This window comes from Cyclopterus lumpus, chromosome 10 (assembly GCF_009769545.1).
Source record: "Cyclopterus lumpus isolate fCycLum1 chromosome 10, fCycLum1.pri, whole genome shotgun sequence".
NCBI lineage: Eukaryota > Metazoa > Chordata > Actinopteri > Perciformes > Cyclopteridae > Cyclopterus > Cyclopterus lumpus.
The window spans coordinates 22,062,552-22,077,727 of record NC_046975.1 but is presented as its reverse complement, the minus strand read 5'-3'; the positions used below and the strand labels follow the sequence as shown (position 1 = coordinate 22,077,727).

At 48.4% G+C, this 15,176-nt stretch overlaps 2 protein-coding genes across 2 annotated transcripts; both read left to right on the top strand.

Moving 5' to 3' along the window:
* Positions 1–12: 12 nt before the first annotated feature.
* On the top strand, positions 13–2,558 carry cetn4 (centrin 4). Its single transcript, XM_034543143.1, has 5 exons — positions 13–122; positions 341–496; positions 865–993; positions 1,321–1,458; positions 2,257–2,558. The coding sequence occupies exons 1-5, from the start codon at positions 120–122 to the stop codon at positions 2,344–2,346; spliced, it is 516 nt and encodes a 171-aa protein (XP_034399034.1). The 5' UTR covers positions 13–119; the 3' UTR covers positions 2,347–2,558.
* A 9,317-nt stretch (positions 2,559–11,875) lies between these two features.
* On the top strand, positions 11,876–14,688 carry il21 (interleukin 21). The gene is made up of 6 exons (XM_034544103.1): positions 11,876–12,016; positions 12,109–12,150; positions 13,817–13,930; positions 14,016–14,057; positions 14,179–14,259; positions 14,380–14,688. The coding sequence occupies exons 1-6, from the start codon at positions 11,876–11,878 to the stop codon at positions 14,398–14,400; spliced, it is 441 nt and encodes a 146-aa protein (XP_034399994.1). The 3' UTR covers positions 14,401–14,688.
* Positions 14,689–15,176: the final 488 nt, after the last annotated feature.

The following is a 15,176-nucleotide window of genomic DNA, read 5'->3' as shown; positions in this document are numbered from 1 at the left end:
ACGTCAATCAACAGAAAAATAAAATGAAAAAAAAAAAGAATACAACCGTTGCTGCTCGTTTTGTTGACATCCGATCCGAGACGCAGTTGCAGCTTTCCGGGGCTGAATCACTCATTTAAATGGTATAACTACGTAGAAATGTCGAGTGTGAACCTCACGCCGTGTTAACATGTTGGGGGAATTTCGAGATTAACCGTTAAAAGCCGACATTTAGTTCGCTAAAATAGTTTTAAACGTGTTTCAGTTGGGTCTCGCGCAGCAGCACAGCAGCTAAAGTTAGCTCGCGTGACAGACAGCGACGTCTCTCTGAGGAGCTAACGTCGTTGTGTTTGTGTTCCAGGCTTCCGGTTACCGAAAACCAGCTTCTTCTGTGGGCCAGAGGAAGAAGTCGGGTCCCAAAATCGACCTGACTGAGGAGCAAAAGCAAGAAATCAAAGAGGCTTTTGACCTCTTTGACACCGATGGAAGTGGAACAATCGACGTGAAGGAGCTGAAGGTTAGTTTCTGGTTCAGTGAGCAACAAGTTGGTGTAACCTACCCTGTGATGAACCAAATACCCGGATACCCTGGTCCCCTCATCCTTTGATATCCTGTTAGCCCGATCCCCTCATACCCTGGTCACCTCATCCCCTGTTACCCCGATCCCCTCATCCCCCCATACCCTGGTCCCCTCATCCCCTGTTACCCCGATCCCCTCATCCCCCCCATACCCCGGTCTCCTCATCCCGATACACCGATACCCTGATCCCCTCATCCCCTGATACCCCGATCCCCTGATCCCCTCATTCCCTGATCCCCCGATACCCTGATCCCCTCATCCCGTTACCCGCAGCCTCACCCCCCCCTCATCTATCTGTGCAACAGGTTGCCATGAGGGCGCTCGGGTTTGAACCCAAGAAAGAAGAGATCAAGAAGATGATCGCAGACATCGATAAAGAGGGCTCTGGAACGATTGACTTCAGTGACTTTCTCGGTATGATGACTTCGAAAATGGTGAGTGTGTAACACAGGTGTTTTTAGACGTAAAAACAACAAGGAAACTTCTTGGAAATTTTTTAAAAAAGGTGTCATTTCTGCTCCTGGAAAGACTGCGTGGCGACTCACACGTCTTGTGTTCATCTGGATCAGCCAGTTGCTCTACAAAACAAACGTATCCCAGAAGCGACGTCCTTCTGATTTTGAGTTCCAGTGAAATTTAACGTGGAGAAATGACCACAAACACAGAAAAATGCTTCTTTTTTTTAAATTTTACTTGCAAAATGTTTTAATTGGAAGTGTTGATTTTACTTGTTTTAAGTGTTACTATCCGCTTGTCAACAGAGTGAAAAAGACTCCAAAGAAGAAATAATGAAGGCTTTTCGGCTGTTCGACGACGACGGCACAGGAAAAATCTCCTTCAAAAATCTGAAGCGAGTCGCCAAGGAGCTGGGAGAGAACCTCACGGACGAAGAATTACAGGTATGAGTATATTCTAGCGACGTGCCAAATATTATTTGTTGTTGGTGATCCACAAACAAAGACCCAAAAAATAATGTTTCGTAGTTTATAAAGGTCTCGCGTAGATTCACTGGTGCATTCATTAGCTTTTGAATTGATTGCTGTTTTGCAATTCTTTTTATTTTTTTGGAGAGAGAGAGAGAGAGTTCGTCTTTACAATAAAATCTATTCACAGTTTCTGTTTTGCTATTTTTGATGCAGGCTGTCGACGCTCAGTAACTCAATTAGTTCTGAACCTTTAAAAAAAAAAGTTTCAGCAACATGCTCCCGTCAAATATTGCAGCTTTTGCACTGCATATATTTTCTAATGTCAAAATGCGGACTAATAAATAGATTTCTGACATGGAAAAAAAAAGAAGAGCATGAATGTTGAACCCTGCATATGGAGCCGGATGTTTAGGAACGCACTGGATGTGGTGGACGGTTTCGCGAGGAAAAGCTGCAACAACAACAACAACAACAACGACGACAGAGAAGTGTTTTTTGCTGCCGACACATTCACGAGCCACAGAAAAGTGATCAACGTCACACGTTGTCTGAAACTATGCAGCCGTTGAAGAATAGTTTTGGGTTGTGTCAGAATGCCTTAAACAACACATTCATAATAATGGATCATTTACCTTCGTTAGGAATGAACACTATTGAGATGACGAGTAGGCAGCAAACAATAAGTTATGATTTCTCAGCACTTTTCTGGTCCATCACGCGAGACATTCAGACTTTTTGTTTCTTATCCTTTTTTTTTTTTTTTTTGTTAAGGAAATGATCGACGAGGCGGACCGAAATGGCGACGGGGAGATTAACGAGCAGGAGTTCTTGAGGATAATGAAGAAGACCAATCTCTACTGAACCCGGTCTGGACCCAACGGGGGCGGTTCTTTCAGATCCCAATCGGAACGGTTTGTGCCCGGAGTTTTTCTCGGGGGCACCTTTTTTTTTTTTTCCCCGAGACAGATTTGCGAATGTATGTTTTTGTCCCGCGCCATATTTTTGCACAGATTTCTCTTATCTTTTTTTCTTCTTTTTACAATGCAAGAAAAATAAATATATTTCCCTCATTGTCTGCTGTTACTGTTTTTTGTTTTTTTATACAGACAGTGAAAGTCGTGTGACTAAGTCGATGTCGGCTAACCCGCGCTTTGTTATTAGTGTTATAGAGAGAAGTGAACTTGAGGTGAGTAACTCAGTAAAAGTCACGTTTTGAGTTACTGGACCTGCAGACGACACCGCCGACTCGTACTCCATCGTGTTCTGATCGTGTACCGGAGAGAAAAAAAAGAGCTCCTGCTAAATAATTGCAGTGGAAGACAGTTTTTTTTTTTTAAATGTTCTTTATACCAAAAACACCACGGCGTGTCACAATAAACAGGATACTGTCATGACGTGTGTGTGTTGTTTTTTCCGAGGATGCTTGCCACCGATTATGGAAGTTCTGACAACCCGTTCTAGACGACGGAAAATATGAAAAGTTTTGTCCCGAGATTTTCCGTTTCTTTCAAATGTTCGACGGTACAAAAACAAAAGACGCGTGCACAACTTTCACAGACGACGGGTCCCTTTTCTTTTTTTTTTTAAATGGAACTTTTATTTTTGAACATTTTCTCAAACCTAAGATGAGATAATTGGCTAAAATATTGAATTGATGTGGATTTCACTTCAATTCCATCTGTCAAACTGACATTTTTAATTGATATAGATGAACCAAATGAGAAGGCGTTGCACTTCAAAGGGGCCCCTTCATGTTCGCCCCTGTGACTCATATCCCTCCACCTTCTTGGAGTTCAAAGTACACCACGCACCAGGTGAGCGCTCATCCATTTTAAAACACAGGTGAGCCCCAAAGTGCCATTCTAAATCACCTTTATTATTATTAAGATCCAGATTCTTTCGTTGACGTGTTGACGACATGAGGCTCTTTTGTTTAGTTCAGACCGTGGAAGCCTTTTCCATGTCCAAGAACCCCGAATCCCTCCAGGGCATCAAGACCTGAGACACGGCCGTACCCAGTAGACTCCAGACTTCTGTCCATCACGGGGCACAATGTTGAAAAAATGGTTAGTCGTTTTAAAAACTTAGGAACTAAAAAAAAAAATTCGATTTGACCCGAAAACATGGATTATGAAAGAATAAGCAGTTCAGTAAAGCTCAAAAGGTGTTTAGTAAGGAATCATATCTATGGCCTCTGCATGACACATGTAGACCGAGCACAGAGAAGCTCGGATTACAACACACACACACACACACACACATATACACACACACACACACACACACACACACACACACACACACACACACACACACACACACACACACACACACACACACACACACACACACACACACACACACACACACACACACACACACACACACACACACACACACACACACACAGAGGAGAGCGGCTTCATTGTCTGCCCAGATATCCGATACTCCTCTCTCTATATATATATATTTACATAGCAGCTGGTTGTTTGCTGCTGTATTATTTATTTGAACGTGGCCACTTGGATATAAAAGGAAGCTGTGAAAGAGGGTTAACACGGCCAGTGACACAACAAAGCAGCAGGAATGTACTAATAGCTAAATAATAAATAAGAGCTCTTGACATAACAAGCGACCGGTCCATCGCTGCTCTCAGAAAGGTGTTTTTTAGACACCAAAAATCCATCCATCCATCCATTTTCAATACCGCTTATCCTCATTAGGGTCGCGGGGGCGCTGGAGCCTATCCCAGCTGACATAGGGCGAAGGCAGGGGACACCCTGGACAGGCCGCCAGTCCATCGAGGGCACATGTAGGGACATACAACCATTCACTCTCACATTCACACCTATGGGACATTTAGAGATCAATTAACCTGCAGCATGTCTTTGGACTGCGGGAGGAAGCCGGAGAGCCCGGAGAGAACCCACGCTGCCACGGGGAGAACATGCAAACTCCACACAGAAGGACCGCTCCGACCGGGAATTGAACCCCCGGGCCTCTTGCTGTGAGGCGACAGTGCTAGCCACTACACCACCGTGCAGCCCGACACCAAAAATGTTTAATTTAAATTCTTTAAATCATACCGGGCTGCCCCCACAAGGTGATTGCACGTGTCCCGATGTTTTCGCCGCTTCTTTCTGGTCTTATTTGTATTTCATGTTGATTTTGGTGAAGCCAAAAGACGACGTCTCCACATTTCTGGACGTTTAATGTTTCTAACTTTTACTTTCAACACGTCCCGGTATCACTTGCTCTTCGATGGCGTTACTTCTAATGTACTAATTGTTCTTTGTGAATAAACTTTCCTCTTGGGGAGCGTTGATGTTTTTTGTGCTCAGGCAGTTTATAGATTTAGATTTATTTCATACATTTCTGGATTGTGAACGGTAAATATGTTTACACTGCGACGAGGAAGCCTGTTTTTACATTTCACATCTCCTTTGTTAAAATAAAACCACAGTGCTGAACGCCATGACGCGTTATATACGTGATAATCACCTGACTGTGAGATTATTATTACCACACAGGATGTCTGGAGGAGGCGGTTACCTCCAGAGACGGTGGAGAAGAAACTGATTCTGTGGACTAAGTGGAACGAGACAAGCGGGATGTGAAAATAATCCACAGTCGAGGTCTCTAAATTAAAAAGTCTGCTACAAACGGCCATTACAGATTACCGTAGACCAAAGATTCCTCTGAAGACGTCTCACTGGCTGGTGAACGACCCGATGAACCAAATGAAAGAGAGGAAAATCATTTGAATACGAAATGAAACAAAGACAACACTTAATTGTTTATCAATTGTTTCGTCTCGCTTCGTTTTAATGCGCCGAGGACGGAATATGATTTTTTTTTTTTTTTAAGGCGACTCTTGTTCCGTTTGCCAAAAATCTAATCTGAAGTTTTTAATATGTGAAAAAGGGGAAGACATGGAGTCGGATCTAATTCATCAAATGTGGTGAACCCCCCCCCCCTCCCCCCCTCGGCGGGTGTGAAGTGATCCCTCTCTGGGAGTGGTTTGGATCAGAGAAGAAGAATTCGCTGAAGAATAACGGACGTTTTCTGTGTTCCAGTGACGATTGATTACAGATTGAAGTATAAAGTGGTAACAATTGAGTCATAGATCCTCTTGAAGAAATCTGCACTTTTTCTGGCCACAGACAGATTTTTTCTTTATACACAATAACCTCAAAAGCAACAATAACTAAGTCGTTGATAAATGAACGCGGCGTTGTAAACACGGCGTGTCACGCCTGCTGGAGGATCCCCCACCCACGGCCTCTCTGCGCTCTTCCTGTACACTTACGGTAATATCAAGCACGCTCGCTTTCCCGAGTCACCTTCACCGGTCCTGGTTCCAGCTCTGTGAACGCTTGCATGAATTAAAAATAAAAAAAAGATTAAAAAAAAAATTCGAGGACTTTTTAAATGTTTGCGTTTATTCAAAAGAGTTTTTTTTTTCTCCCCCAAATAAATGAACAATATTCTGCAACATGTGTACGAGTTGCATTTCAACCCACTCGCCCCCCACGAAGGGGAGAAATCATACTACAGCGTAAGTGTAAAACTTTATTTATTAAATCTTAATAAATACTAATTATCAATACGTTTTATATTCAAGCTTTTTATCTGACGTAGTATAGAAATAAACTTTATTATTTCAGTCACAGTCCGAACGCCTTTCTTTTATTAAACACGCACACACACAAAAAACTAATTTAAAGTTTATTCCGGTTGATGTAAAAATAATCCTCGGCCTGCCGACCTCGGCCTGCCGACCTCGGCCTGCCGACCTCGGCCTGCAGACCTCCGCCTGCAGACCTCCGCCTGTCGACCTCGGCTTGCAGACCTCCGCCTGCCGACCTCGGCCTGTCGACCTCCGCCTGTCGACCTCCGCCTGTCGACCTCCGCCTGCAGACCTCCGCCTGCAGACCTCCGCCTGTCGACCTCGGCTTGCAGACCTCCGCCTGTCGACCTCCGCCTGTCGACCTCCGCCTGCAGACCTCCGCCTGTCGACCTCGGCTTGCAGACCTCCGCCTGCCGACCTCGGCCTGCCGACCTCGGCCTGCCGACCTCGGCCTGCCGACCTCGGCCTGCCGACCTCCGCCTGTGGACCTCGGCTTGCAGACCTCCGCCTGCCGACCTCCGCCTGCCGACCTCGGCCTGTCGACCTCCGCCTGTCGACCTCCGCCTGACGACCTCCGCCTGTCGACCTCGGCCTGCAGACCTCCGCCTGTCGACCTCGGCTTGCAGACCTCCGCCTGCCGACCTCGGCCTGTCGACCTCCGCCTGTCGACCTCGGCCTGTCGACCTCCGCCTGTCGACCTCCGCCTGCAGACCTCGGCCTGCAGACCTCCGCCTGTCGACCTCGGCGTGCCGACCTCCGCCTGACGACCTCCGCCTGTCGACCTCGGCCTGCAGACCTCCGCCTGTCGACCTCGGCTTGCAGACCTCCGCCTGCCGACCTCGGCCTGTCGACCTCCGCCTGTCGACCTCCGCCTGTCGACCTCCGCCTGCAGACCTCCGCCTGTCGACCTCGGCTTGCAGACCTCCGCCTGCCGACCTCGGCCTGTCGACCTCCGCCTGTCGACCTCCGCCTGTCGACCTCCGCCTGCAGACCTCCGCCTGCAGACCTCCGCCTGTCGACCTCGGCTTGCAGACCTCCGCCTGTCGACCTCCGCCTGTCGACCTCCGCCTGCAGACCTCCGCCTGCAGACCTCCGCCTGTCGACCTCGGCTTGCAGACCTCCGCCTGCCGACCTCGGCCTGTCGACCTCGGCCTGTCGACCTCGGCCTGCCGACCTCGGCCTGCCGACCTCGGCCTGCCGACCTCCGCCTGTGGACCTCGGCTTGCAGACCTCCGCCTGCCGACCTCCGCCTGCCGACCTCGGCCTGTCGACCTCCGCCTGTCGACCTCCGCCTGCCGACCTCCGCCTGACGACCTCCGCCTGTCGACCTCGGCCTGCAGACCTCCGCCTGTCGACCTCGGCTTGCAGACCTCCGCCTGCCGACCTCGGCCTGTCGACCTCCGCCTGTCGACCTCGGCCTGTCGACCTCCGCCTGTCGACCTCCGCCTGCAGACCTCGGCCTGCAGACCTCCGCCTGTCGACCTCGGCTTGCAGACCTCCGCCTGACGACCTCCGCCTGTCGACCTCGGCCTGCAGACCTCCGCCTGTCGACCTCGGCTTGCAGACCTCCGCCTGCCGACCTCGGCCTGTCGACCTCCGCCTGTCGACCTCCGCCTGTCGACCTCCGCCTGCAGACCTCCGCCTGCAGACCTCCGCCTGTCGACCTCGGCTTGCAGACCTCCGCCTGTCGACCTCCGCCTGTCGACCTCCGCCTGCAGACCTCCGCCTGTCGACCTCGGCTTGCAGACCTCCGCCTGCCGACCTCCGCCTGCCGACCTCGGCCTGCCGACCTCGGCCTGTCGACCTCGGCCTGTCGACCTCGGCCTGTCGACCTCCGCCTGTCGACCTCCGCCTGTCGACCTCCGCCTGTCGACCTCCGCCTGCAGACCTCCGCCTGCAGACCTCCGCCTGTCGACCTCGGCTTGCAGACCTCCGCCTGTCGACCTCCGCCTGTCGACCTCCGCCTGTCGACCTCCGCCTGCAGACCTCCGCCTGTCGACCTCGGCTTGCAGACCTCCGCCTGCCGACCTCCGCCTGCCGACCTCCGCCTGCCGACCTCGGCCTGTCGACCTCCGCCTGTCGACCTCCGCCTGTCGACCTCCGCCTGCCGACCTCCGCCTGCCGACCTCCGCCTGCAGACCTCCGCCTGTCGACCTCGGCTTGCAGACCTCCGCCTGCCGACCTCGGCCTGCCGACCTCCGCCTGTCGACCTCCGCCTGCCGACCTCGGCCTGTCGACCTCGGCCTGTCGACCTCGGCCTGTCGACCTCCGCCTGTCGACCTCCGCCTGCCGACCTCCGCCTGACGACCTCCGCCTGACGACCTCCGCCTGTCGACCTCGGCCTGCAGACCTCCGCCTGTCGACCTCGGCTTGCAGACCTCCGCCTGACGACCTCGGCCTGCAGACCTCCGCCTGACGACCTCCGCCTGACGACCTCCGCCTGACGACCTCGGCCTGCAGACCTCGGCCTGCAGACCTCCGCCTGCAGACCTCCGCCTGTCGACCTCCGCCTGTCGACCTCGGCCTGTCGACCTCGGCCTGTCGACCTCCGCCTGTCGACCTCCGCCTGCCGACCTCCGCCTGCAGACCTCCGCCTGTCGACCTCCGCCTGTCGACCTCCGCCTGTCGACCTCGGCTTGCAGACCTCCGCCTGACGACCTCGGCCTGCAGACCTCCGCCTGACGACCTCCGCCTGACGACCTCCGCCTGACGACCTCCGCCTGACGACCTCGGCCTGCAGACCTCGGCCTGCAGACCTCCGCCTGACGACCTCCGCCTGACGACCTCGGCCTGCAGACCTCGGCCTGACGACCTCGGCCTGTCGACCTCGGCCTGTCGACCTCGGCTTGCAGACCTCGGCCTGCAGACCTCCGCCTGCAGACCTCCGCCTGACGACCTCCGCCTGCAGACCTCCGCCTGCCGACCTCGGCCTGTCGACCTCGGCCTGTCGACCTCCGCCTGCAGACCTCCGCCTACAGACCTCCGCCTGCAGACCTCCGCCTGTCGACCTCGGCCTGTCGACCTCCGCCTGCAGACCTCCGCCTGCAGACCTCCGCCTGTCGACCTCCGCCTGCAGACCTCCGCCTGCAGACCTCCGCCTGCAGACCTCCGCCTGTCGACCTCCGCCTGTCGACCTCCGCCTGTCGACCTCCGCCTGCGACCTCACTTCAAGTCACGCTGCGCTTTAACACTCTGCCCCGACCACAGAGAGAAACTCTGAGAAACTTGAACCCGAGAGCTTTTAGTCATCGCCCTGAAAAAAACACGCCTCGGAGATGCGAATCACACGGAAAAAAAGCTGTCTCGAAAGCACACATTTTTTTAGGATGTGGAGAGATAAACGGTGACTTTTGGTCACGATTGCATAAAAGAAACTGGCTCCAACTTAATCTGCAACATTTTATAAAGAGTTTAAAAGTTGTAATTAATAGCATGTAATAACCTCCTTTTCTTTGGTCCTTTTAGCTCAACCCAAGTTGTTGGTCCAGATGATCTGCAGGTCTGTTTACAGAAGGCCAAGTTGTCAATAGACGGTCTAGGGAAGCGCTTTTCTCGCTACAAACGTCGTTGCGGTATGTCCAATAAAATGGCTTTTAACTGTTCAGAAAGCATTTTAAAATTAGAGTTCAACCGTCAAAAAACACATTAATTAAAACGTCTCGTTTCAGAAGAAAATCGGACAGAAAAACTCTTTAATTCTGAATGCACGGTGTCAAAGTCCTATTTAACATACCGCTTATCTTTCTGACCAGGAAGTTACATATCCAACTTTTATGTACACACACACACACACAGGTCAGAAGGGGTTCCTTGAGTACAATTCTTGTGAATGTAGCAGGCACACCTGAGTAAACATTTTCCCTTCTGTTCGTACGCATCACAGAGGGGACTCCTGATGAGGGTGCTGCACCTCTCAGAGCAGCCGGAGCCCCCACCCACCTTTTCCCCTCACGCTGACGAAGAGTGAGAACAGGCGAGAGGGGTTTTCTCTCTCAGTCTCACTTCCTCCCCGATGTACAGATTGTGTGTGCCGAGAACGTGTGCTCATGCACGCCGACTGACGTAATGATACCTCCCAGACTTTCCCAAACGGGTAACGCTAATGCACATTGGAGATGTGATATTTCCACACAAATGATGCCATTATGTGCAGCCTGAAAGCACAGAGATTCTTTTTTAAATCACTACGGCACGCTTCATCTTTTCTTCTGAAAACCTCGGGGCACATGTATGCAGTGTGTGTGTGTGTGTGTGTGTATTAAAGTGTTCAAAGAAGTCTAAACACATGCTGATTTTATTTATTTTCCTGCCATGAATGTTCCTTTGCTCACTGCAGTCCAGTGTGTGTGTGCACATCTGCAGCCGAATCCACTGCCAGCTGCAAGTGTTCAACATTAAAAATCAAAAGCTGGTCGCAGGCTTTCGTGTGAAATAGTCAGAATTACCGTATTCTTTAAGTTATGGCCAAAAAAAAAGACGTGTTTTGTGAGGTCACGGTGACCTTCGGCTGCCAAATTCTGATCCCTTTCATACTTTTTGTGCCAAGAGAACGAGACGGACCAACATGATGATGATGCCAGCCTCTGCTTTCGCCGGCATGGAGGCATAAAAAGAGGTTATTTGGTGGAAAAAAGAAAATGGGTCTTTTAGTCAAAGTGTCTGTACATAAGAGGCAAAGCTGTAGTCCTGTAGTGGACGACAGGAAGCAGTGTGCACAAGTCAAACCTTGACATGCAACAAGACACATCGGGGGGCCGTTGGCTCACGTGGGGAACCATCTGCGCGTGGAGCCCTTTGTGTTGGAGTCTGATAAAGTAGAGTGAGAGCGAGATAAGAAGTCATGTCACTGCTCTGGTGCCGTCGATTGGGAGTTTGTGGCACTAATAAGAGCAACGAGCTACAACGTGCGGCTCATTTCCCATCTAAGGAGCTTCATTCACGACTTAGTGGATTTAGTTACTCAATAGGAGGAGCAGAGGATCCATCACAGATGCGACCTGTAAAAGATCCTCTTTCCTAATCTGCACTACCGTGACATAACATTTTTTTTTAAAAAGACGCAATTATAGCCGAGACGACTTGGGCTCAAGTATTCTCGACTTGCTCAAAACCCACCTCACTTCTCCTTTTGGCTCGACGTGAACACTTAACAAAAATGGGTTTCCTGTTGTTGCAGCGCTCTCTGTGTGTGTGTGTGTGTGTGTGTAGGAGGCCGTGTTGCAAGCGAATGCATTCAGGTCGTCGGCACCACATCGATGACACGGTGTCGGCTGCCGGGCTCCACCGATTCAAAAATGAAAATGGGAAGTGGCGTTCCTTCCTGCCGCTTCCGGTCGGGTGCGCTTCATGTTCACACACACACACACACACACACACACACACACACACACACACACACACACACACACACACACACACACACACACACACACACACACACACACACACACACACACACACACACACACACACACACACACACACACACACACACACACACACACACACACACACACGTCCGGGGGCCCCACGAAGGCGTGGCCCTGACAACGTCGACACTCTCGGTGGCTGCCAGTGGAAAAGAAAGTTTCGTTACTCACGCGCGCCGGTTTCTGCAGCTTTCCAAGTGGTTTTCCTGTGTCCTCAGGGATGAGTATAAAAAAGGTAAGCGAGGGCGACCGTCTGCACTTCCAGTGAATCTTTTACGATACAAAAAACCTCCTTTTTTGGGTGATCTGCCTCCCTCACCGGCCCGAGAACATGAAGCTGGTTGTGTTTTGCCTGTTTGCAGTGTGGTGCGGCTCTTTGGTCGGCGCGTCGCCGCGTCCGAACGATAGAACGCTGCAAAGAAAACTAACAGAAGTCCTGAGACAGTTGAACAGTGTGAGACGAAGCCTGCAGGTTGGCGCATCTACTTTTTTTACTTTCTATTTCTTTCTTCTTTTTTTTTGTGGCAGTTGTCGTTATTAACGTTCTCGATTTGTTCCTCGCAGCACGGTGAGAAGATGCTGAGCACGCCGCCGCTGAGTGTCGAGGTGAGCGGCGTCTGAGTCGCGTCGAGCGTGTCGTTTGACGGCACGGTCACCGACACGCTTAATATTTGTGGTTGCTTAGTCATTGTTGATATTCTACCCACCTGCTGCAAGTTGGTTATTGTCATGGGCTGTAGGAGGAGATCACATATAGTGTGTGAAATGACAAAATGTCTTGGGTTGGAAGCGAATATAGAAGAAAATTAAAATAACCAGGGTTTACCTTGCAGCTTTACAAATTCATAATTAAAAAAATATATATATATATTCTGATTTTGTTTTGCTTATTAGTATTTCACATACTATTTCAAATAGATTTAAAATACAATAAATTCCAGATTGATTGAGGCTTTCCACGCAGTTACAGATAATTAAGACGTAACAAAGCAACAAAAAAAACAACTAGAAATCGCTCATCATTTTTGAAAAGTAAATTGAAATTGAAAAATTGAAAGCATTTATTTTTAAAATGTATTTACTTTTGATAGAGAAAGAAATGTTACATTGGAAATTAGTATTAGTAGTATTATTTATAAAAGCTATGTGGTTCCATTTTTATTTTATTTTATGGGTTAACAGTGTTATGGAGAATGAACTAACAGCCACAAACATGCCAGTATTTGTATTTTAATTAAATATTTACTGGTACGAGTGGAAAAACTGCCACGACTAAAATATTCTAATCACCCCCCCCAAAAAAAACATTATATTTAATTGTAAAATAGACTTAATTGCTTGCATAAATATTTGTAGAAAAGCAAAACCCGACATTTTGGCCGAAACCATCCCACATATAAAGAAGATGTGATTTTGTGTCTCATTGAGCTCGACTGCAGTACCTGTAAACTCAGATCAGCCTCTTTCTCCCCACTGAGTCAAGTCGAGAGTGCGTTTCTCTCTCAGCTTCCATTGCACGCTCGAGTGAAATGTGATGAGTGATCCAACAAAAACCACGACACAAACCTTCTCCGGCGCGCTGAGCAGAGCAAAAAACAACATTTGACTCAACATTTTGTTGACTCATCTCAAAAACAGCGAAGGGTTGAGGACGTGAAGACGCCACAAAAGCTTATTAAAAAAAAAAAAAAAAGAGAAGAAGAAGAAGAAGAATCAGAAAGATAATCACGACGCGACCGAGCAAAAATAAATAAATAGAAGAAGCAGAAAACAAATTGAAACCTGGAAATAAAGCGTTGACGTCGTCGGGAACAGAAACTCGTCTTTTGAAATAGTGGAAAGGTTTTAACGTTCAAAAAAGGTTTCAGTTGAAGTAAAAGTGTCGCGCGCATTCCGATTGGAAAGTCGATGAAGTCGTGACATGAAACCAGAAGCGGCAGTTTTCTTGGAAATGTTTTTGATGCCAGTTGAATGTAGAAATGTTTTCTTCTAAAACAGATGTCGTGGATTGCTGGTGAACTAGATCTACCACGTTGACAAGATATAGATACATTGTTTCTTTAAAATAACTCTCCCACGAAACCAAGTCAACAAACATAACAACGGACAATGTCCAGGATCCCTTTTTAATGGCACCAAGTGTTTGCAACGTTTTTATTTTTTTTAAAAACAACAACAACTGCTGCGTCATGTTTTTCTGTTTTTTAAGGAGAACATCGATATGTTTGTTATTGACGTTGTATTCACATTGTTTTTCCGTTCCATCAATCAGGACTGCTGCTGCCTGTCGGCGCTGCAGTGCTTCCAGGAGAACCTGCACGTGCAGTTCAACGTCACGGAAAGAACGCAAGGAAAGCTTTACAAGAGCCTCAAGAGTCCGATCACCGTGAGTAAACAACAATGATACATGCGTCCGAAAGCGTAAAAAACAACAACAACAACTACTAACAACTGACTTTGATCCATTTCAGAAGCGAGGTCTTTGCATTTCTACCAAATCAGGAGACGTTCAGGTGAGAGAAGATTGTTTTTTTTCTGTTGTTTCTGTGTTTCGTGGATAATCCAGAGGTATAAAAACCCGAGTGCGGTCGTGCGGAAGTTAACTTCTCGTGTGTTTTACACGTTTCCCTTCAGGCAACCTGCCAAGACTGCGACTCGCATCCGAAGGAAAACGCGAGGGAATTTTTCAACAGACTAGAGTCTCTCATTCAAAAGGTGAGCCCCTTTTTTTTTTATATATTCTTTTATCTGACTAAAAAAGGAGGCTGGAAATAGCACGACTTGTTTTAAATTTTGTAAAGATGTGAATATATGACGATTGTTTCCTCTTTTTAGGGCATAACCAGACTGAGCTAGAGGTGGAGATCTTCATGTGACCGAGGATCGACTGTAGAGACACTACGCTGCAAAGATATTTTTCTAAATATTTAACTTATTTATTATTTATTTAGATTGTGGTGTTGAAACCCACGAAAGCTGTGAAGATTGTATGCTCAGAAAAGCTGCTTTGCCGCCCCCTAGTGGACTCGCCCCCTCTCATTTTCACTAAAAGTGAAAGTTGATTTATATGTTGTGGTTCTCAAAGAATATAAAAGTATATAATTACATTTATGGGATGTGTGATTTTTCTTAATGAAAAAAATAATTGTACCATTTAAAAAAATATTAAACTGATTACAACAGAGGTTTTTTTTGGGGTCGTCTGCTTTATTTGTTTCGCACGTCAGCAACTTAAAAGTTCTTAAACTCTGTGAAAACGCAGCGGGGGAAAGAAGGAGTCATTAGTGAGGATGATAAATTAAATTAAATTAAATAAGATGCACTGTTCTCCATTTCCAGGAGCAGGTGGCAGCCAATTTACATTTATAATCAAGTTCCTGACGTTTTGTGTGTTTTACACATTTAAAAAACTCTTGCAACTCTTTCCTTTCATTTTTCAATACAAAAATTGATATAATTTACAGCAACCTGAAGACCTCACCCGCACTTTCCATTTCGCCACCCCCTCTCCCCATATTCACCCCTCAGCCCCTTTCTCAGTTCTCCCCTGTGTCCCCTTTGGAGCTCTCTTCATTCACAACAGGAATGAGAAGCTCCACCTGTATTCTGGATCCCATACCATCTACTCTCAC